This window comes from Salvelinus alpinus, chromosome 2, assembly GCF_045679555.1.
Source record: "Salvelinus alpinus chromosome 2, SLU_Salpinus.1, whole genome shotgun sequence".
NCBI lineage: Eukaryota > Metazoa > Chordata > Actinopteri > Salmoniformes > Salmonidae > Salvelinus > Salvelinus alpinus.
Genome location: NC_092087.1, coordinates 54,733,788 through 54,758,937, shown reverse-complemented (window position 1 = coordinate 54,758,937; position 25,150 = coordinate 54,733,788). Strand labels below are relative to the sequence as shown.

At 42.8% G+C, this 25,150-nt stretch overlaps 1 protein-coding gene across 1 annotated transcript in view; it reads left to right on the top strand.

Annotated features, from left to right (window-relative positions):
* LOC139564976 (copine-9-like) overlaps nucleotides 1-25,121 on the top strand; it is a 186,969-nt gene extending 161,848 nt beyond the window's left edge. The window contains exons 16-19 of the mRNA XM_071384933.1: nucleotides 3,507-3,634; nucleotides 10,682-10,784; nucleotides 10,927-10,984; nucleotides 16,117-25,121. Coding sequence (XP_071241034.1) covers nucleotides 3,507-3,634; nucleotides 10,682-10,784; nucleotides 10,927-10,984; nucleotides 16,117-16,394 — 567 coding nt within the window. The 3' untranslated portion in view covers nucleotides 16,395-25,121. The remainder of the gene's footprint in view (nucleotides 1-3,506; nucleotides 3,635-10,681; nucleotides 10,785-10,926; nucleotides 10,985-16,116) is intronic.
* The last annotated feature ends 29 nt before the right edge of the window (nucleotides 25,122-25,150 follow it).

The window sequence follows — 25,150 nt, the reverse complement described above, 5'->3', positions numbered from 1 at the left end:
ACAAGAGGAGTGGGCCAATCTGCCAGTACAGAGGTGCAGGAAGCTCAAGCGCTTGATTGCAGTTATTTTGACCAAAGGCTGTGCTACCAAATATTAAGTCTAGGGTGTCAATCATTTTGTCAATGCCATTTCTGTTTACTTTCTGATTTAAATGGATATATTACGTTCTGAATCAAAAACAAAGGTTCTGTAATATTAACAGTGAAATAAAGAATTTTGGAGACCAAATACTTTGGTGACAATATATTTGGCCCCGACTGTTTACATTTCTTCTTAGTATTCAGTGTTTTATTAGGATCCCCATTAGCTGCTGCTAAGACAGCAGCTTCTCTTCCAAGGGTCCGAACAAAACGTAAAACATGACATGATACAAAATAACAACTAAAGGACAGAACTACATGAATGTAAAATACGAATACACACTTTTATACACTGTATATCTCTATAGAAAACAACACATGGCTTTCGCAATGCACAGCGCTGATCATTTGTAAACCACTTAAGACACACTCATTCAATCAATCATACGTTCACATTTACGCCGGCACATACACTATCACTAGTTTCACCAAAGGTCCTTTACTTCTGTTCATAAAAGGAACAGAACAATTAATCGGATGGCGCTTCACATACCGTCCTTCGCTCTCGTTCAGTTCATAAATGAGCAGAACAATTCATTCGATGCGGATTCACCAAAGTCGTTCACCCCCAGCTCATATATAATGAACCAAAATCTATCAGACACGTTCACTATCCCTGCTTATATGAAATTATATGAAATAAAGGCATGTTCGAGATAGCATACATAGGTTGTCGCAGGTATGTGGAGATCTTCACAATTGCTGTAATAATCTGTGCAGACTATTCAACAACATTGATCACTTGCACCATGTATTTATAATGTAATCTCAACTGCAATCCAGGTCATTTCATTCTGCTATTAAATGAAGTACAGTACAGTGATAACACATTCATATTTTGTATAAATAAGCATTGTATTCCCATTTCAACTTTGCTGTGCTTTTAAATGGTTGAAAGCAAAGTGATAACACATTGGAAATCGAACAAACTTTTCACTGTCTTTTTGAGTGAGTGAATATACAGTAGGCTGTAATCTCATTGATCAACGTGTCGTGTCTTTACTATGGATGAAATTATATATGACATGCTATTTTATCAAATCAATTCTCTGTAATTAATATTACCTGATTAAACGAATTATGTAAATGTAATTAACTAGGAAGTCGGGGCACCAAGGAAGAACGTTTATAGAGCTGTTGTCTTCGGAATAAACTCTTAAAGATCTGGTAATCTTTTATATACAGTGGGGAGAACAAGTATTTGATACACTGCCGATTTTGCAGGTTTTCCTACTTACAAAGCATGTAGAGGTCTGTAATTTTTATCATAGGTACACTTCAACTATGAGAGACGGAATCTAAAACAAAAATCCAGAAAATCACATTGTATGATTTTTAAGTAATTAATTTGCATTTTATTGCATGACATAAGTATTTGATACATCAGAAAAGCAGAACTTAATATTTGGTACAGAAACCTTTGTTTGCAATTACAGAGATCATACGTTTCCTGTAGTTCTTGACTAGGTTTGCACACACTGCAGCAGGGATTTTGGCCCACTCCTCCCTACAGATCTTCTCCAGATCCTTCAGGTTTCGGGGCTGTCGCTGGGCAATACGGAGTTTCAGCTCCCTCCAAAGATTTTCTATTGGGTTCAGGTCTGGAGACTGGCTAGGCCACTCCAGGACCTTGAGATGCTTCTTACGGAGCCACTCCTTAGTTGCCATGGCTGTGTGCTTCGTGTCGTTGTCATGCTGGAAGACCCAGCCACGACCCATCTTCAATGCTCTTACTGAGGGAAGGAGGTTGTTGGCCAAGATCTCGCGATACATGGCCCCATCCATCCTCCCCTCAATACGGTGCAGTCGTCCTGTCCCCTTTGCAGAAAAGCATCCCCAAAGAATGATGTTTCCACCTCCATGCTTCACGGTTGGGATGGTGTTCTTGGGGTTGTACTCATACTTCTTCTTCCTCCAAACACGGCGAGTGGAGTTAGACCAAAAAGCTCTATTTTTGTCTCATCAGACCACATGACCTTCTCCCATTCCTCCTCTGGATCATCCAGATGGTCATTGGCAAACTTCAGACAGGCCTGGACATGCACTGGCTTAAGCAGGGGGACCTTGCGTGCGCTGCAGGATTTTAATTTATGACGGCGTAGTGTTACTAATGGTTTTCTTTGAGACTGTGGTCCCAGCTCTCTTCAGGTCATTGACCAGGTCCTGCCGTGTAGTTCTGGGCTGATCCCTCACCTTCCTCATGATCATTGATGCCCCACGAGGTGAAATCTTGCATGGAGCCCCAGACCGAGGGTGATTGACCGTCATCTTGAACTTCTTCCATTTTCTAATAATTGCGCCAACAGTTGTTTCCTTCTCACCAAGCTGCTTGCCTATTGTCCTGTAGCCCATCCCAGCCTTGTGCAGGTCTACAATTTTATCCCTGATGTCCTTACACAGCTCTCTGGTCTTGGCCATTGTGGAGAGGTTGGAATCTGTTTGATTGAGTGTGTGGACAGGTGTCTTTTATACAGGTAACGAGTTCAAACAGGTGCAGTTAATACAGGTAATGAGTGGAGAACAGGAGGGCTTCTTAAAGAAAAACTAACAGGTCTGTGAGAGCCGGAATTCTTACTGGTTGGTAGGTGATCAAATACTTATGTCATGCAATAAAATGCAAATTAATTATTTAAAAATCATACAATGTGATTTTCTGGATTTTTGTTTTAGATTCCGTCTCTCACAGTTGAAGTGTACCTATGATAAAAATTACCGACCTCTACATGCTTTGTAAGTAGGAAAACCTGCAAAATCGGCAGTGTATCAAATACTTGTTCTCCCCACTGTATATATATGTGTTATTTCATAGTTTTGATGTCTTCACTATTATTCTACAATGTAGAAAATAGTCAAAATAAAGAAAGCCCTTGAATGAGTAGGTGTGTCCAAACTTTTGACCGGTACTGTACGTGTGCTATATAGGAAGTGGCTTTAATGAGCCAATGGGGGTTCTCATCGGAAGAGTTTTGACGCTGAATGTACAGACAGGAGACAGATAATGTTTCACGAACCTCCACCATTAAAACAGTGTCTGTGTATGTCACAATTAAAGATTGCGCTCAGAACAGGTCTGTCAACCAAAATGTAACAGAGTTAAACAATTGTGTTGCTGGTCCGTACTCAATAAATGTACTTTTGGGAACAGTCAGATTGTTTGATGGATTATTTTTGTTCTCATGTCTTGATTGATTTACCCAGAAAATGTGAAAATAAAATATACTTAGCAACTCTTGGAGGACAAATGGACGTTGACTTCACAAACACTTTATTTATTGTTTTTAATTTCCTCTCCGATGCATTAGTATTCGATGCATCTGAGCTTTGTCTCTCCCTCTCTCCGTCTCTCTTGTCCATGGTTTCCCACAGAACTCCAACAGTGAGAACCCAAACTGTGTGGGTATCGAGGGAGTGTTGGAGGCCTACTTCCAGAGTCTCCGAACTGTTCAGCTCTACGGGCCCACCAACTTCGCTCCTGTCATCAACCAGGTGGCACGGTGAGAGAATGACAGCACACACACACACACACACACGCGCGCACACACACACACGCGCACACACACACACACGCACACGCACACGCACACACACGCAGTGCATTAATAAAGTATTCAGACCCCTTGATTTTTTTCCCACATTTTGTTACGTTACAGTCTTATTATAAAATGTATTAGATCGTTTTTCCCCCTCATCAATCTACACACAATACCCCATAATGACAAAGCAAAAACTGTTTTATTTTATTTTAGCAAATGTATAAAAAAAACTACAAATATGACATTTACATAAGTATTAAGACCCTTTAATCAGTAATTTGTTGAAGCACCTTTGTTATCGATTACAGCCTCGAGTCTTCTTGGGTATGACGCTAGAAGCTTGGCACACCTGTATTTGGGGAGTTTCTCCCATTCTCCTCTGCAGATCCTCTCAAGCTTTGTCAGGTTGGATGGGGAGTGTCGCTGCACAGCTATTTTCAGGTCTCTCCTGAGCTGTTCGATCGGGTTCAAGTCTGGACTCTGGCTGGGCCACTCAAGGACATTCAGAGACTTGTCCCCCTAGCCACTCCTGCATTGTCTTGGCTGTGTGCTTAGAGTCATTGTCCTGTTGGAAGGTGAACCTTCACCCCAGGCTGAGGTTCTGAGCACTCTGGAGCAGAGAATCTTGTTTCTCATGGTCTGAGAGTCCAAGCGGGCTGTCATGTGCCTATTACTGAGGAGTGGCTTCCGTCTGGCCATACTACCATAAAGGCCTGATTGGTGGAGTGTTGCAGAGATGGGTGTCCTTCTGGAAGGTTCTCCCCTCTCCACAGATGAACTCTGGAGCTCTATCAGAGTGACCATCGGGTTCTTGGTCACCTCCCTGACCAAGGCCCTTCTCCCCCAATTTCTCAGTTCGGCTGGGCCGGCCAGCTCTAGGAAAAGTCTTGGTGGTTCCAAACTTCTTCCATTTAAGAATGATGGAGGCTACTGTGTTCTTGGGGACCTTCAATGCTGCAGAAATGTTTTGGTACTGTTCCCCCCAGATCTGTGCCTCGACACAATCCTGTCTCGAGGCTCTACGGACAGTTAGTTTGACCTCATGGCTTGGTTTTTGCTCTGACATGCACTGTCAACTGTGGGACCTTAAAATGACAGGTGTGTGCCTTTCCAAATCATGTCCAATCAATTGAATTTACCACAGGTGGACTCCAATCAAGTTGAAGAAATATCTCAAGGATCACCGACAACAATGAGACAGCCTATAGGGAGGAGGTCAGAGACCTGGCAGTGTGGTGCCAGGAGAACAACCTCTCCCCCAACATGATCAAGATAAAGGATAATTGTGTACTACAGGGAAAGGAGGATCGAGCACGCCCCCATTCTCATCGACGGGGCTGTAGTGGAGCAGGTTGAGAGCTTCAAGTTCCTTCACCAACAAACTATCATGGTCCAAACACACCAAGACAGTCGTGAAGAGGGCATGACAACACCTATTCCCCCTCGGGAGACTAAAAATATTTGTCATGGGTCCTCAGATCCTCAAGAAGTTCTACAGCTGCACCATCGAGAGCATCCTGACTGGTTGCATCACCGCCTGGTTTGGCAACTGCTCGGCCTCCGACCGCAAGGCACTACAGAGGGTAGTGCGTACAGCCCAGTACATTCACTGAGGCCAAGCTTCCTGCCATCCCTTTTTGTACGCTGCAGCTACTCTCTGTTTATTATCCATGTATAGTCACTTTACCTCTACCTACATGTACATATTACCTCAATTACCTAGACTAACCAGTGCCCCCGCACATTGACTCTGTACCGGTACCCCCTGTATATAGCCTCGCTACTGTTATTTTATTGTTGCTCCTTAATTATTAGTAGGTTTTTTTCTTATTTTTTTTAATTTACTTTTCTTCACACACACACACACACACACACACACACACACACACACACACACACACACACACACACACACACACACACACACACACACACACACACACACACACACACACACACACACCTCTCCTCTGCAGTATTCCACCCTTAGGCTGCCCTAGCCCCCATGAGTTACTTTGACATGTTCTCCCCTGAGCTGTCAGTCTCTGTCTCTATCGCACTCCTTCTCACTCTGACAGGCAGACGACCTAGCTTAGCTGCTCTCCACTGCCTCCGTGTGCTCTATTTCTGCAAAACTCTTAATAATTGGCTTAGCTGGGGCCTTGGGACCATTACAACTTGTCAGGAGTTGTGTTGCTGAATGTTGTATAGGACACTGTAGTACTAGAGAAGGCCGTGTAGTTCATATACATATAATTAATTATATGGTTTAATAGGTGTAGTATTAGAAAGGAATAGTAGATGTGCCATTGTGTGAGTGTTTTACTGGTATTCCGGTGTTATAAAGGTGTCCCTGGATACTTTCCATAGAAATAAGCAGAGCATAGAATATGAATTATGGAAGATCTTGTGATCTTGGTTTTCTGCAGGTAGGAGGAAAGACTCTCCCTAAATGGGCTGCTTAAGGTCTTGTCGTGGAAAAATGAGAGAAGGTGAAACTCGCGACTAGCGACTTGCAGGTGCCGAGACCCAGCGTGATGACTCAATCACGTTTTATGAAACTGTTCTGATGGATGACTGTATATTTGCATCTCACAGGAGAAACACACCGTATCCTCTGAGACGAGAAGTTCCCAGCAAAGTCCTGGGGTCACTTACACTAGAAGAGGTGTGAAAACTGATGAACACTTTAATCGTCTAAATGAATGTTACTGTTAATTGAATTGTCGTGTTTGGTTTGTAAGTGCTATGGATTTATTGTGACAGGGGAACTGTGTTATAATGTTTGTCGGACAGCGGTCAATTCAAAGAGGGAGCGGTACAGGGGTGCCCAGGGCCTGCATTTATTCACAAACAGTAATAATGGAGTCAGATTGATGAATGCAGTTTAAACAGAATTTTCATTCAACTACATAATGGTGACCACTCATTGTCAGTCGATGGGGATTTTCACCCAACTACAGTCTCATACCTCCCACCTTAGTAAAAAATACACAATTTCTCAAACTAAATCCCCCAAAATGTTGTATGTATTTCATGAAACATATTTTCTAATGGCCCTGTTATGTACTTCCTGTTTATTTTTTGTGTACCAAACATTAAGAACACCTGCTCTTTCCATGACATACACTGACAAGGTGAATCCAGGTGAAAGCTATGATCTCTTATTGATGTCACCTGTCATAAAAGTGTTGCGTGGTCTAGACTGTTGTCATGAAAGTGTTGCGTTGTCTAGACTGGTGTCATGAAAGTGCTGCGTGGTCTAGACTGTTGTCATAGAAGTGTTGCGTTTTCTAGACTGTTGTCATAGAAGTGTTGCGTTGTCTAGACTGTTGTCATAGAAGTGTTGGGTTGTCTAGACTGTTGTCATAGAAGTGTTGCGTTTTCTACACTGTTGTCGTAGAAGTGTTGCGTTGTCTAGACTGTTGTCGTAGAAGTGTTGCGTTGTCTAGACTGTTGTCGTAGAAGTGTTGCGTTTTCTAGACTGTTGTCGTAGAAGTGTTGCGTTGTCTAGACTGTTGTCGTAGAAGTGTTGCGCTGTCTAGACTGTTGTCGTAGAAGTGTTGCGTTGTCTAGACTATTGTCGTAGAAGTGTTGCGTTGTCTAGACTGTTGTCGTAGAAGTGTTGCGTTTTCTAGACTGTTGTCGTAGAAGTGTTGCGTTTTCTAGACTGTTGTCGTAGAAGTGTTGCGTTGTCTAAACTGTTGACATAGAAGTGTGTTTTTGGGGTGGGGGTGCAACTCAATATTAGAAAGGTGTTCCTAATGTTTGGTATACTGAGTGTATATAAGTATGGCAATATAGTGAATGTGGCATCTCTTTTGCTTAACTTAATAGAGTGGGGTGCTGTGGCTCGACTGTGGACGCGAGAACTTCATGAGTTCTCGTTCAATATGGTGCTATATTAGCATAATGATGATGGTGATATAGCTGATGATTAGCACCTGTTTGAGAAAGTGAGATGAATAATATAATTTTTCTCTTTCACATATTGTCTCTGTCTCTCTTTCTTTCTCTTATTCCTTTATTATTGGCTATTATTGTCTATTATCTATTATTTAATTTTTGTCCTTTAGCCCTCATCTTGCTTTGTCTCATCTCCGTTCATCTCCTTTCCTACTCTCTCTCTCCCTCCTCTCTTTCTCACTTTCTTTCTTTCTCTCTTTCTGTCTCTCCTCTCCACCGTCCTCTCTCTCACTCTTTCTCAAAAGTCTCTCTCCATTCCACTCGTTATGCTTCGTCATCCTCCTCCTCCTCCCTCGTTCCGGCGCTGAGCTCATGCGGCTGCTTGTGGGACAGAGATGGTGATGATGAGGAGGAGGAGGAAGGCCCTCCAGTCATGTGGATGTGTCCACATGTGAGGTGTGGGGGTGAATCAAGCCACTCTCTGGGCTTCTTTACCTAATATAACTCCTCACAGCAGCAGAGACTGGAGTAATAACTACCACATCACACCTTGAGTGGAGTTAGAAACGAGAGTCCAGGGGAAATATTTTGGTTCTCAAACAACACCCACCTCTCCCATCCACTGGTTCCAGAAATGGGGCTACATGTATTGTAGTGAAATGCCCACAATATTTCTCCCTGTGCATGTCAGCTGATTCAACCATTCTCCAATGCGTTTCTGACTTGTCCTTTATTTCACTTGTAATGTTGATATACTACGTAGAATGTAAGTTCATAGATTATTTTGTCTGTGTGTGTTTGAGAGAGAGAGAGAGAGAGACTGACAAATACATACATACAGAGATGGTGAGAGACAGACAGATGGATAGAGAGGAACACAGACAGACAGACAGACAGACAGACAGACAGACAGACAGACAGACAGACAGACAGACAGACAGACAGACAGACAGACAGACAGACAGACAGACAGACAGACAGACAGACAGACAGACAGACAGACAGACAGACAGACAGACAGACAGACAGAGACATAAGAGAGAGACTTTCACACACTAGTGTGAGAGAACTAGACACAGACAGATAGAGAGGATGGGATATTACCGGGCAGAGAGAGAGGTGCCATTTACCCTTCACTCTTTTCCTCTTCCCCCTCCGTCCAGACGGTGAGAGTGAGCCAATCAGGCAGTGAGCCAGCAGGTCTCCGTCCAATCAAACAGTCAGCCAGCGGGTTTTGTCCGCCCTGCGGAGTCTTACCATTAGCTACCATCTCTGTCCCACAAGCAGCCGCACTAACCAACCGGCTCAGACACAAACACGACAGCTACAACTTCTATGTCAACAGTCTAAACAACGCAACACACCTCTATGTCAACAGTCTAGACAACGGAACAAGTCTATGTCAACAGTCTAGACAACGGAACACACTTCTATGTCAACAGTCTAAACAACGCAACACACTTCTATGTCAACAGTCTAGACAACGGAACAAGTCTGTCAACAGTCTAGACAACGGAACACACTTCTATGTCAACAGTCTAAACAACGCAACAAGTCTATGTCATCAGTCTAGACAACAGAATTGTCAGTAATGTAGAGGTAATAACGAACTTCCTGGGAATATTATGTCTGCCAATTGAGCACAGTTTAGTGTAATGGTATTCAGAAAGTTGTAAGTGTATGCTATATTACTTCAGAAGACAGAAGAAAGTCTCCCTCTACATGTGCCTTCACGCACACAGTCAAAAAAGTTGGACCCGTACAGGAATGGATACACACCTACTCATTCAAGGGTTTTTCTTTATTTTTTTGTATTTTCTATATTTCTACACCATTAAATAACACATATGGAATCATGTAGTAACCAAAAAAGTGTTAAACAAATCAAAATATATTTTCTATTTGAGATTCTTCAAAGTAGCCACCCTTTGCCTTGATGACAGCTATGCACATTCTTGGCATTCTCTCAACCAGCTTCATGAGGTAGTCACCTGGAATGCATTTCAATTAACAGGTGTGCCTTGTTTAAAGTTAATTTGTGGAATTTCTTTCCTTCTTAATGCGTTTGAGCCAATCAGTTCTGTTGTGACAACTTAGGGGTGGTATACAGAAAATTTCCAAATTTTGTAAAAGACCAAGTCCATATTATGACAAGAACAGCTCAAATAAACTTAACATGGTACACAAACATCCGCACAGTCGTGAAGAGGGCACGGCAGCGCCTCGTCCCCCTCAGGAGGCTGAGAGTTCTACCACTGCACCATCAAGACCATCTTGACTGGCTGCATCCCCGTTTGGCATGGCAAATGCACCGCCCTTGACTGCAATGCGCTACACAGGGTGGTGCGGACAGTTAAGTACATAACTGGGGCAGAGCTCCCTGCCATCCAGGACCTCTATATCAGGTAGTGTCAGAGGAAGGCCGAAAAATTGCCAAAGCCCCCCAAGCCATAGACTGTTCAAAACGGTACGGCTCTCGGACCAACAGGCTCCGAGACAGCTTCTACCCCCAAGCCATAAGACTGCTAAATAAAATAGCCGGACTACCAAATAGTAAATTAATGGTACACAAACTATCTGCAATGACTCTACCTTGCACTGACCCTACACACACTCACTAGACTATATATACAAACCATATACACACTCACACACACACACACACACACACACTACATTGACACTCCCACAAAAAACCCACACACATTCACATACATTACACACGCATACCGACACAACACAAACACACATACATATTACACACGCACCCTCACACACTTTTACACTCATCATTTGCTGCTGCTGCTCTGTTCTTTATTTCACTCGTATTATTATCTATCCTGATGCCTAGTTACTTTACCCTGCCTTCATGTACATATCTACCTCAAATATCTTATTATTATCTATCCTGATGCCTAGTTACTTCATGTACATATCCACCTCAAGTACCTCGTACCTCTGCATATTGCACTGGTACTCCATGTACATAGCGCCATTCTTGTGTATTTTATTCCTCTTGTGTTACTATTTTGGGAAGGGCGCATGTGACAAATACGATTTGGTTTGATCAAGTTTCAACCTGTGCTGTGTTGCTCCGTGCAGGTGTGCTGAGGATGTGACTGACGGATCCCAGTACTTTGTGCTGTTGATGATCACAGACGGAGTCATCTCAGACATGGTGCAGACCAAGGAGGCTGTGGTCAATGTGAGTGTTCATCACAACTCAGTGATGTGTGTTGTTGACATTGGTGGGCCTTAAGTTTGTGTGTGTGTCCCAAAATGTGGCACGGGGCGTCATAATGATGTCATTTCCTGTGCGTGCATGTGTGTGTGTTTTTTCTTCGCAGGCTGCCGCTCTGCCCATGTCTATCATCATAGTGGGAGTGGGTCCTGCTGAGTTTGATGGTAAGTGTCTGTCCGGTGGGGGGAGCTTTTAAATTGCATAGTGCTGACCCAGCTTCTGTTCTTCTCTCAATGCTAGGCTGTCAATGTGTCACTGTCTGTGAAGTGCACTAAAGATCGGCATATAATTTTTTTTACCCCAAAAATATATGGGGGATTGGAAATTATGCAGACAATTACATTGATGGAAGTAACAATCTATCCGCGATATTAAAGCTGATCCACCCTAAAAAGAACTACTAAAAAATGTTTAAACAAAAAGGAATAAAATAACTAAAAATAAATTTACATTTAAAATTAAAAACAATAAAAAATACTATCAGTTGCTCTCCAGGAAGAGGAATGTGTTGATTCCTTCCCCCTTCCCAAAGAATCCTTAGCATTAGTCTCATGTGGTAACAGGTCGTGACTCCTGTGTCATGTCTCTCGGTGGAGGGGAACTCAGAGTAAGTGAGTCCTAGGTCGTATTGAGTAGGGCAATGGAAAACGTTTTGCAATTGAACACGAAATTAGCAACAGACGGGTTGGTTGTTTAGCAACAAAACCGGCATGTGCGCAACTATGGGGCAAAACAGACAGGGTTGGCTTAGATTGTTGACAACATTTAAACTATATTTAGTCCTCAAATGTTTATTGAAACATAAATACATTTGCACAATGAGCACTTGTCTCAAAAACATTGTTACATTTGTTGGTTAGCTAGCTAGCGGATTTGAGACATATTGACATGAAATCAGTCAAAACACCTCAAAACAAGACATGGTATCAATAACAAGATGAAACGAGCCACCTACGATTCCCCACATGGTATCTTCTTGTCACTGTTTCTATCTGACCATTCAGAATCATAAAAACGTGGCTTCCGGCTACATCGATGCACGTGCGTAATTTCCGTGACGTTGTCAGCCAACCCATCTATTCCCTCCCTGTTTCAGTCCATTTTTCCAGATATGGTGCCTGATTAACACACCTGATATATCAGACTTCCACTGAGGCTTTGTTACCTGGGTCACCTAGCTTAAGCTCAGAAGGTTAACGGCAGAGCTGAATAATAATGCCATGTGTGGGTAAACTCTGCACAAAACAATCCATTCATGCAAAAGATGTTTGCATTTTTTACTTCCTTATCATGTTACTTACTCTTAGAAAAGAAGGTGCTACCTAGAACCATAAAGGGTTATTTAATTGTCCCCGTAGGAGAACCACCTGAAAATATAGATTTTTTTGTTGGAACTCATTCACTAATACAAGGTTCTACGTTAAACTCTTTCACCACTTAAATGTTCTAAGTAGGTCCTTTTTCACCACAAAAGGGTTATACCTGGAACCAAATAGGGTTCTCCTATAGGTAAAAACGAGGAACCCATTTTTTCTAAGAGTGCACCTTGAGTCCCATTTCTGTTGTGGTACCATTTTGTTTTCGTTACAATATGCAGCAGCAGAGAATTTGGTTTGAATGATATCCTTCTCTGCCTACCATACTCATGTCAATCCTTGGATAATGATGTAATTGCAGCTGTTGCACAATCTTGAAATGGCACACTATTCCCTATATATTCCCCATATTGGCCAATCCCTATATATTCCCCATATTGGCCAATAGTAAAGAGCACTATATAGCAAATGGGTCCTATGTAAATCAGCCACAACTCGACAATGGCAAAACCAAGGAACGGGATTGTGGATGCTTCCTAGAAAGCACCCTATTCCCTATTTACCCAAAGGTGCTATCTAGAACCTAAAAATCTTCTTAGGCTGTCCCCATAGGAGAACCCTTTGAAGAACCCTTTTTGGTTCCAGATAGAACCCTATTGGGTTCCATGTAGAACCCTTTCCCCAGAGGGTCTTCCATGGAACCCAAAAGAGTTCTACCTGGAACCAAAAGGATTCTACCTGGAACCAAAAAGGGTTTGCCTATAGGGAAAGCCAAAGAACCCTTCTGGGACCCTTTTTTCTAAGAGTATAGTGTACTACTTTTGACCAGAGCCCAGAGCCCTAACAGGCCCTAAGGCCTGTTCAAAAAAAGGATCAGAGAATGAATCTAGTACTGAAAGCATAAGCTACAACTAGCTAGCACTGCAGTGGATAAAATGTGGTAAGTAGTTGACTCGGAGAGAAAGAGAATAGTTGAACAGTTTTGAACAAATACATTTCTTCAAAAATGAAGGAGAAGCAAAAGAGATAGAGTGAGATAGCTATATTTTGTAGTATTTTTTTCACTTTCACTTACTTAGCTAGCAAATGCAGCTAGCTAGTTTAGCATACTCAAACAGAGAGGGATGCTATGTTAGCTGGCGGGCTATGGCTATCCAACACTGTACCTCTTCCAAATCAATGTAAGCTTTTGGTTTTATTAATTTATTGCCACCAGGGCCGCCGGTGTAACTGCTAAACTGTTTGCTGACTGTACACTATACTGCATTACTGTAGAGGGTTTACTAATGCGTTAGTTCTATTAGCTATGTTGACAATGATGTTAGCTAGCTAATATGGTGACAATGATGTAGGCTGTGTGTAGTGGTTAGCGGTTATGATATGAATGTTTGGTTTGGAAAAGTTTTTTCACCTGGTCACAGACAGCTGATGTGTTGTCCACAAGCGAAGGGAAAAGGTGAGAGAGGAGGAGAAGCGTGTAGATGCAAGAGGGAATTACAATGAGCAAAGTGATCATGCTGTTTGTATGTGGCTGCTATAAATGTGAACTGTGTTTGCGTGTGTTCATGTGATGTATTCATTCCGCCGATTCTGTTGGAAAACGTTTCTTAAACGGAAGCAAACGGAACAAAGCGTGGATAAACATACCTGAAATAGAAAGAAGACCATGCTAATCAACAACAACAACAAAAATTGTCCTCCCTCATCTTAAACGGCACCGACTGCCACTGCTGTGTACACTACTCCTGGCATAGTGAGAAAGAGTTGTGCTGGAAAGCTGAAGCTCTTCAGCTAGCAAGAGAGCAGCAAAACAAAGCAGAGACTCCCAAAGTAAATGTGCAAACACTGGAGCACACTTATTATGCATTATGCCTATTCCAAAAGTTAATTGGCTAAGTGATTTGAATTAAAGATACTGCCGGTAGTTGGGGAAAGGAAGCCGAAAAGGGGAAATTATTCATGCCTACCGACAAGGGGGTCTCTTTGGGACCTATTACAAACTGCACAGGGCTGTGCGAGGGGTCAGGGGTAGATGCCGTAGGGGTTGTGTGTGTATGTGTGTGCATGCATGCTCGTGCCTATGTGTGAGTTTCTAGTGTGTGTGTGTGTGTGAGAGAGAGCGATTTAAAAGTGTATAAATTAAATCACTAGAGTATTGGTTTGTGATGGTTTGACTGATTGCTCCAGAGTGTGTGGTGGTTGGGGAATCAGCATAACTTTAAATGGTCTATAGGTGGGGGGGTATTTGACTCATCTACGCTCTCTTATCCTCCTCTTGCTCAGTCAGAGGGAAACTGGGAGCTCTTTCTCTCCACAGGGAGCCTGTGCAAACAGGCTGTCTCTCGCACATATGCTTGAGTGCAACCCATCTCCTCTCCTCTCTCCTCTGCTATTCCCATCCTCTCCTCTCTTATCCTTCCCCTCTTCAAATCCTTCCATCGTGCCATGTTCCTCTCTCCAAAATGCCTCCCATGTTCCCATGAAGTCTGCATGTGGGCATCTGTTTGGATGAACCTGTGTGCCTGTAGATGTTTGTGTGCATATGTGTGTGGAGTGAACGTATGTGCATCATCAGTGTGTACCAAGCACTCGTGCGCCTGCGTGTACACACACACACATTCATGGGTGTGAAATTCATGGGAAACAGAAGGTGTGTGAGTGTGTGTGTGTGTACTCTGTAAGCACGCTTGTTCCTGTGTGTAGTGTAACATTCATGGCAAACAGAAGGCGGTGTGTGCGTGTGTGTGTGTGTGTGTGTGTGTGTGTGTGTGTGTGTGTGTGTGTGTGTGTGTGTGTGTGTGTGTGTGTGTGTGTGTGTGTGTGTGTGTGTGTGTGTGTGTGTGTGTGTGTGTGTGTGTGTGTGTGTGTGCATGCGTGCATATGCGTGCATGTGTGTGACATTCAAGGGAGCAGAAGGCTTTGTATAAGTCAAAGTGACTCAGGGGATGCCCCCCACATGTCTGGGTTTACCCAAGACACCTGCCCCACTTTCCTGCCATCCTGCTGTCCCTTCACCCCCTCTCTCTTCCTCTCTGCACTGCTATACCCTACAGCCATAGGTGAAAGCACTGGATAGGTCTCCAGCCCATTGCCTTAATTTATCTAGTGCTTTTCAGATCACTGGTCCTGGAGGAGAGGAGATGAGGGAGGGTGGGTGGGTGGGTATTGAGGAGTTTTGGGTTGCTGCCCATGGCTGAGGCATGCTCTCTCAAAGACATCAGTGTGAACCCAACTGTATAGTCCCACAGGCATGGCCAGGCATTTGCCTCCCAGCTCCTCTCTACCCCAGTACACCAGATAAGATGGACCCACAGCTCCTCACCACCAAAATAGATATTAGTATTCATGATGTAGTCTATTAGATAGTTACGGCATCCATATTAGGATGTTGTCGGTTCTCAGAAAATAGTTCCTAATATGGATGCCGTTGGTTATATTAAAATCACTCCTAATAATGTAAGAATGAAGTTTCAGGAAGATGTTTTTTAAATATGTTTGCTCTGGGGCTTTTATGTACAGAATTATGTCTTTGACCTACTATTATATTATTAGTTGCGCTTTTCGCAAACAAAGTGACACAGGAGGCTGGTGGCACCTTAATTGGGGAGAATGGGCTCATGGTAATGACTGGAGCGGAATCAGCGGAATGGTTTAAAAAACATCAAACATATGGTTTCCAGCTGTTTGATGCCATTCCAATTGATCCGTTCCAGCCATTATTATGAGCCTTTCTCCCCTCAGCAGCCTCCACTGGTCGGGTGCCATATTTATCACAAATCCAACACACATTAATAACACAAACAACATTCTGTCTAATAATGGATTTACGTGACGTTATCTCTGTCTCTGTCCCTGACTCTGACTCTCTGTCTGACTCTCTCAGTCTCTGTCTATGACTCTAACTCTGTCTCTAACTCCCTCTCTTTCCCTGCCTCTACCCCATTTCTCTACCTCTGCCTCTGTCTGTTTCCGCTCCATAGCGATGGAGGAACTGGACGGTGACGAGGTCAGAGTGTCCTCTAAGGGGCGCATTGCCGAGCGAGACATAGTCCAGTTTGTGCCTTTCCGGGACTACATAGACCGCCAGGGCAACCAGGTGCTGAGCATGGCACGGCTGGCCAAGGACGTGTTGGCAGAAATCCCTGAGCAGCTGCTGGGTTTCATGAAGACGAGGGACATCGAGCCCCGGCCCGCCCTGCCCGCCTCCTCCACCACCACCACTACCACCCCGCCAGGACTCCACAAGCTGCGCATCTGAGAGATGGGTTTGGGTGGGGGTGGGGGTCTTGGGTTCTTGGGTTTAGAGACATTGTTTGGACCATTTTCAGTTGCAGCAAATACCTGAAGAGACACACACTGAAGCCGTTGGGGTGCACATGCGCACGCACACACACACACACACACACACACACACACACACACACACACACACACACACACACACACACACACACACACACACACACACACACACACACACACACACACACACACACACACACACACACACACACTGCAGTAGCGATTCCCTGCCTGGTGAACACCGCCATGCTGTGATGTAACAACTGTACAGCTTAACAAGGGTCAAATGGAGCATGACCTTTGGAGCGAGAACTGTTGGAACTGCTTCTGTGGTTGCCAACCCCTCACTGGCCCCTTAGCTTCTTTTTTTATGCAGGGGTCAAGGAACGGTCACGGTTAAACGTTGGAAAAAGCAAGAGTTTGTGGGCTTCTCAACAGACAGAAAGAGCGATCGATGTTCACCTTTTTTTCCTATGCCTCACTAGCCACGCATGCAATGAGTGTTTCATTCTCACATCTTTTGTGGTCCAAAACGGAAACAAATTGGCCACTTGGGTTGCAATGGCAGTACTTTACTTTGTCCACTCTCTGGCCAATGTATATTTCCATGTGTACAATGACACTATACAAACATTGAAGAAAGTGGGACAGCCGGTTAATATCCAAAACAAGTGAAAGGCACAGGAAGTCTATTCATGTTTGATTTCTTCTCAGGGCATTTCTGAAAGCTTTTGGATGAGTTTTGCAAAACAAGGGAGACGGTAATAAGTTGGCATCTCTGGACGGTTGAGGTCTCAGCCTCGGCATCTGGAGTCATTGGGTGTTTCTCAAAATGCATACTACCGTGCTCCGAGCACGGGAGGGTCAGAGTATGAGTTCAAATCAAAGTATGTGAAACGAAGCACAGAGGGCACTTCTGGAATGTGTACTCCATTTGTACTTATGTTGAAGCATGCATCAATGCAAGCTTCAACGGAAAGTATGCAAAGAATTTTTTTACAAACATGTAAAATATGACACAAAATGTATTGAAATCAATGGTGGCCATTATTTGAGCTGAAGCAAGAGAAAATACACTTCTATTCAGAATGAAATGTTGCTTATTCACATCTCATATGTTGCCTGACTATAATATTTTATTTTGATACGTTAATAAATACAGGCGGTGTTCATTTTGGCATGTTTATCTGCCTACATACCGTATATCACAAGCCCATAATAGGTCAATAGGGCTAACTGGCTAGCAACTAGTACTGTTAGCTAGCCAGATAGCCACAAAGAATTGTTAGCTAGCAACCCATGAAGAATCTATCTCACATAATATTAGTTTTAGGTCATTTTTGCATGTTAAAATATCTGGTTAGCAACATTATTATGCTAGCTGATAGTTATGAAGTAAAACGGTTGCTTTGTGTATATCTTGTTTCGTTGCTATTGCCATTGTTGACCTGACTGGAAGACGGTTCAGTGAATGGGTAAGTGCATAGTAAGTCAATAGGGCGAACTGGCTAGCTAGCTAGCCATGAAGAATTGGTAGCTACCAATGAAATATGTACAGTTGAAGTCGGAAGTTTACATACATCTTAGCCAAATACATTTAAACTCAGTTTTTCACAATTCCTGACATTTAATCCTAGTAACAATGCCCTGTTTTAGGTCAGTTAGGATCACCACTTTATTTTAAGAATGTGAAATGTCAGAATAATAGTAGAGAGAATGATTTATTCCAGCTTTTATTTATTTCATCACATTCCCAGTGGGTCAGAAGTTTACATACACTCAATTAGTATTTGGTAGCATTGCCTTTAAATTGTTTAACTTGGGTCAAACGTTTCGGGAAGCCTTCCACAAGCTTCCCACAATACGTTGGGTGAATTTTGGCCCATTCTTCCTGACAGAACTGGTGTGACTGAGTCAGGTTTGTAGGCCTCCTTGCTCGCACATGCTTTTTCAGTTCTGCCCACAAATTTTCTATGGGATTGAGGTCAGGGCTTTGTGATGGCCACTCCAATATCTTGACTTTGTTGTCCTTAAGTTTCTATTTCTATTTCTATAGTTTATATATATATTTATTTACTTTAATTTTATATATTTATACAGTTCTATTTTTGTTTCATCAGACCAGAGGACATTTCTCCAAAAAGTACAATAGCCAAACCGTAGTCTGGCTTTTTTATGGCGGTTTTGGAGCAGTGGCTTCTTCCTTGCTGAGCGGCCTTTCAGGTTATGTCAATATAGGACTTGTTTTACTGTGGATATAGATACCTCTGTACCTGTTTCCTCCAGCATCTTCCCAAGGTCCTTTGCTGTTGTTCTGGGATTGATTTGCACTTTTCGCACCAAAGTACGTTCATCTCTAGGAGACAGAACGCGTCTCCTTCCTGAGCAGTATGACGGCTGCGTGGTCCCATGGTGTTTATACTTTCGTACTATTGTTTGCTCAGATGAACGTGGTACCTTCAGGTGTTTGGAAATTGCTCCCAAGGATGAACCAGACTTGTGGAGGTCTACAATTTATTTTCTGAGGTATTGGCTGATTTCTTTTGATTTTCCCATTATGTCAAGCAAAGAGGCACTGAGTTTGAAGGTAGGCCTTGAAATACATCCATAGGTACACCTCCAATTGACTCAAATTGGAATTTTCCAAACTGTTTAAAGGCACAGTCAACTTAGTGTATGTAAACTTCTGACCCACCGGAATTGTGATACAGTGAATTATAAGTGAAATAATCTGTCTGTAAACAATTGTTGGGAAATGACTTGTGTCATGCACAAAGTAGATGTCCTAATCGACTTGCCAAAACTATAGTTTGTTAACAAAAAATTTGTGGAGTGGTTGAAAAACGAGTTTTAATGACTCCAACGTAAGTGTATGTAAACTTCCAACTTCAATTGTACATCTACCTTGCATAACATTAGTTGTATGTTATTTTTGCCTGTTTAACTAGTTGGCTAGCTAGATTATTACGATTCACAGATCTAGCTGATAATTATAAAGTAAAACGTTTGCTTTGTGTATATCTCGTTTCGTCTATTGTTGCCATTGTCCTGGCTGGAAGAAGGTTCAGTGAATGGGGAGGTGAATTGTGAGGTAGTACAGTAGAGGGAGTGCGAGTGCTTCTCAAATGTATTGTTTTATGCATTCTCCACACTCTCGTCCTCATAAGATTGTACTCAAGAGAACATGGGTCGGAGAATGCACTCGGAGCATGAGAGTGTGCAGCACGGTAGTATGCATATTGAGAAACGCCCATTGTGTTCATATATCTGTACATCATGTCCTTGTTTAACCTCTGGACTGGTTCCTCTTGCCCAGGGGGCGATTGAAAAGTGATTATATTGTTTTATGCCAGTCCTCACTATATGTATGTATGTATGTATGTATGTAGTTGGATATCTTAGCCACGTTACCTCATGATCAATATATTCTCTATATTACTGATATATTCCACTTGTTGAAATGTATATATGTTTCATATGATGGCCTGTGAAAGCTCTATATTACAGATCAGAAAATAAATTCAGAGACAGGATGTGTGAATATTGAAATAACTTAAGGGCCTGCTGGCTGGCAATGCGTACTCCTGTTGAGAGCGAAGTCTTGATCTTTCAAATGACGGGTCGGAAATTAAAATAGTCTTGAGATGGAAATAGCTTTAGCGCCCCCATTTATTTTTCTACCACCATACAACTGGTCGTCTGACGTCCAACTGACGTCCCTCCACAGGTTCATTCTGACCCAAACACTGGTCTGAATATACCACAGTACCTAGGCAATATTTTTTTTACTTCTCCTTGATTTCCCCCTTCCAAATGTAAACTTTTCCAAGCTTTTGGTCAATGGTGGCAAAACCTGCTCCGTCTTTCAAACACTTAAGTGCTTAGATATAGCAAAGAACATGTCAAAGCATCAGGGTCAACTTTGTGTCACTCCATTTTTGCTAGAAAGAGGAGCGGAGAGAAAGAGATTGTGCCTCAGCATAAATTGTTCTCAAAAGTGTGGTCCCTCGCCACTAAGCCTGTTTCGAAGGAGTTGCAATGGGCTGATTTACTTTGGATATTTATGCATGGTTTCTTTCCGCCACAGCTCTGGTTTCCAAGATATGGGTCTATATTTTTTCATTATTTTGGCTGGGCTCATAGGATCTACACAAGTTTATTTACAATGCATGTCATTTTTTTGTAGGCCTACTTGTCTTGTTATTATATATTTTTTCTTTGAGAAATTCCTGACTATAACGGATCATTCAAACGCAGAGATTTTGTTCACAGTCAAGTCTCTATTCTGACTTGTTTGATTTCTCTCTCTTTTACTGCATACACACTTTCTTCTCTCTTTTCTTTCACTCACTCACTCACTCACTCACTCACTCACTCACTCACTCACTCACTCACTCACCTACTCACTCACTCACTCACTCCACCATAGTGATAGTTACAACTACTAAAAAGACTGCCATTAACCTTCTGACAGCTTTCTGGGGATGTGTCAAAAACAGACATGGCTTCTCTTGCACAAATTTGATTTCTCTGTAAGTAAATTGCACAACAACAGTTAGTCAATGTCGTGCCAAATGCCATCGTTCCTTTTTCCTACAGCACTTAAGGAGAATTTTGGACTTAAACCGTATTGGGAAGTGGCCCTTAGATACCCTGGGAAGAGATGAACCATTAGGGAAACATTTGTCACCAAACTTTTGGGGAATGATCAAGCATTTGGGACATTGTAACAGTAGGTCAACAGGGGCTATAGAATAAGATGGACAATAGTATGAAGGGTTGTCTTATGATTTATGGCATTGGGATATGGATACGTGGCCTTAATTCTGTCATAATCCCACAAGTGTGAGTTAGGCAGGATTCTATTTTTATTTGATTCAATGCAAGTCATAATTCCATTATTTTGAACGCTAACCTGATTAGTCAACACATTTCTGATGGTTGTCGTCATCGAGGATAACCGTTTTTCACATTTTAAATTGACTAAAACATTTCTAAATATTTGATGAGTGTTCTATGCTGGGTTGGTTTTGTATGATATCGGATTGTGTATTGAATTCCGCCAATATTCTTTGTTGTACACTGTATAGTATACAGGAACTGCCAAAACGGCTTAGGAAGGCCACCAAAAATTCAGAAATGTCCATCCCCAACTACAACATTCTCCGCCAAGATAGAACTGCCAAAGGGGGTGGAGTTGCAATCTACTGCAGAGACAGCCTGCAGAGTTCTGTCACGCTATCCAGGTCTGTGCCCAAACAGTTCGAGCTTCTACTTTTAAAAATCCACCTCTCCAGAAATAAGTCTCTCACTGTTGCCGTTTGTTACAGACCCCAGCTGTGCCCTGGACACCATATGTGAATTAATTGCCCCCCATTTATTATCAGAGTTTGCACTGTTAGGTAACCAAAACTGGGACGTGCTTAACACCCCGGCCGTCCCACAATCTAAGCTAGATGCCCTCAATCTCTCCCAAATGATCATGGAACCTACCAGGTACAACCCCAAATCCGTAAACACGGGCACCCTCATAGATATCATCCTGACCAACCTGCCCTCTAAATACACCTCTGCTGTATACAACCAGGATCTCAGCGATCACTGCCTCATTGCCTGCGTCCGTAATGCGTCCGCGGTCAAACGACCACCCCTCATCACGGTCAAACGCTCCCTAAAACACTTCAGCGAGCAGGCCTTTCTAATCGACCTGGCCCGGGTATCCTGGAAGGATATTGACCTCATTCCGTCAGTAGAGGATGGCTGGTTATTCTTTAAAAGTGCTTTCCTCACCATCTTAAATAAGCATGCCCCATTCAAAACAAAATTAACCAGGATCAGATATAGCCCTTGGTTCACTCAAGATCTGACTGCCCCTGACCAGCACAAAAACATCCTGTGTCGTTCTGCATTAGCATCGAATAGCCCCTGCGATATGCAACTTTTCAGTGAAGTTAGGAACCAATATACACAGGCAGTTAGGAAAGCAAAGGCTAGCTTATTCAAACAGAAATTTGCATCCTGTAGCACAAACTCTGGGACACTGTAAAGTCCATGGAGAATAAGAGCACCTCCTCCCAGCTGCCCACTGCACTGAGGCTAGGAAATACTGTCACCACCGATAAATCCACGATAATTGAGAATTTCAATAAGTATTTTTCTATGGCTGGCCATGCTTTCCACCTGACTACCCCTACTCCGGTCAATAGCTCTGCACCCCCCCCAGCAACTTGCTCAAGCCTCCCCCATTTCTCCTTCACCCAAATCCAGATAGCTGATGTTCTGAAAGAGCTGCAAAATCTGGACCCCTACAAATCAGCTGGGATAGACAATCTGGACCCTCTCTTTCTAAAATTATCTGCCGCAATTGTTGCAACCCCTATTACTAGCCTGTTCAACCTCTCTTTCTTATCGTCTGAGATCCCCACAGATCGGAAAGCTGCCGCGGTCATCCCCCTCTTCAAAGGGGGAGACACCCTAGACCCAAACTGTTACAGACCCATATCTATCCTACCCTGCCTTTCTAAGGTCTTCGAAAGCCAAGTTAACAAACAGATCACCGACCATTTCGAATCCCAATGTACCTTCTCCGCTATGCAATCTGGTTTCTGAGCTGGTCATGGGTGCACCTCAGCCACGCTCAAGGTCCTAAACGACATCATAACTGCCATCGATAAAAGACCATACTGTGCAGACGTATTCATCGACCTGGCCAAGGCTTTTGACTCTGTCAATCACAGCATTCTTATCAGCAGACTCAACAGCCTTGTTTTCTCAAATGACTGCCTCGCCTGGTTCACCAAATACTTCTCAGACAGAGTTCAGTGTGTCAAATCGGAGGGCCTGTTGTCCGGACCTCTGGCAGTCTCTATGGGGGTGTCACAGGGTTCAATTCTCTGGTCGACTCTTTTCTCTGTATACATCAATGATGTCGCTCTTGTCGCTGGTGATTCTCTGATCCACCTCTATGCAGACGACACCATTTTGTATACTTCTGGCCCTTCTTTGGACACTGTGTTAACAACCCTCCAGACGAGCTTCAATGCCATACAACACTCCTTCCGTGGCCTCCAACTGCTCTTAAATGCAAGTAAAACTAAATGCATGCTCTTCAACCGATCGCTGCCCGCACCTGCCCGCCTGTCTAGCATCACTACTCTGGACGGTTCTGACTTGTTCTGATATGTGGACAACTACAAATACCTAGGTGTCTGGTTAGACTGTAAACTCTCCTTCCAGACTCACATTATGCATCTCCAATCCAAAATTAAATCTAGAATCGGCTTCCTATGTCGCAACAAAGCATCCTTCACTCATTCTGCCAAACATACCCTCGTAAAACTGACTATCCTACCCATCCTTGACTTCGGCGATGTCATTTACAAAGTAGCCTCCAACACTCTACTCAGCAAATTGGATGCAGTCTATCACAGTGCCATCTGTTTTGTCACCAAAGCCCCATATACTACCCACCACTGCTACCTGTATGCTCTCTTTGGCTGGCCCTCGCTTCATATTCGTTGCCAATCCCACTGGCTCCAGCTCATCTATAAGTCTTTGCTAGGTAAAGCCCCACCTTATCTCAGCTCACTGGTCACCATAGCAGCACCCACCCGTAGCACGTGCTCCAGCAGGTATATTTCCCTGGTCACCCCCAAAGCCAATTCCTACTTTGGCCTCCTTTCCTTCCAGTTCTCTGCTGCCAATGACTGGAACGAACTGTAAAAATCACTGAAGCTGGAGACTCATATTCCCCTCACTAACTTTAAGCATCAGCTGTCAGAGCAGCTTACAGATCATTGCACCTGTACATAGCCCATCTGTAAATAGCCCACCCAACTACCTCATCCCCATATTGTTATTTTTTTCTTTGCTCCTTTGCACCCCAGTATCTCTACTTGCACATTCATCTTCTGCACATCTATCACTCCAATGTTTAATTGCTCAATTGTAATTTATTTCGCCACTATGGCCCATTTATTGCCTTACCTCCCTAATCTTACTTCATTTGCACACACTGTATATAGACTTTTCTATTGTGTTATTGACTGTACGTTTGTTTATTCCATGTGTAACTCTGTGTTGTTTGTGTCGCACTGCTTTGCTTTATCTTGGCCAGGTCGCAGTTGTAAATGAGAACTTGTTCTCAACTGGCCTACCTGGTTAAATAAAGGTTAAATATTTTTTTTTTTTTATAGATATATAAGAACCAAAAAAGATAATGAAGCATTTGAATAGTAGATAAAATTCTAATAGACACAACGTTTAAACATAGTGCATGCGTGTAGAAGTACCAAAGTAAACTTCAATTCACATCACCTGTTGAATATTTTTGCATAAAGCATGAATATCTGGCTGTGTTCTGTGTACAGTATAAGTTTAACCTTCTCATTGAACTAGGCTTGACAGACATAAACTATATGCTGCTTACAATCCCCTTTGCTCATTCAAGTGTTTTGTGACAGTGTTTGCTTACAAGTATACCTAATGTAAATATATCGTAGTTCATGTACAGAATATTATGTGATCTGTCTTCCTCCTGATTTTCTTTCTATAATGATTCTGTAAATGTATATCTATGTTATTCCTTATCTGCTTGTGTTGGTCAAAACCTATTTGTAAATTTGTCCATTTGTTTTATATAGCTTATCTTAGAAATTAAATAAAGATATATGATTAAGACTTATCTCACTATTAAAGTTGGCAGATTATGTT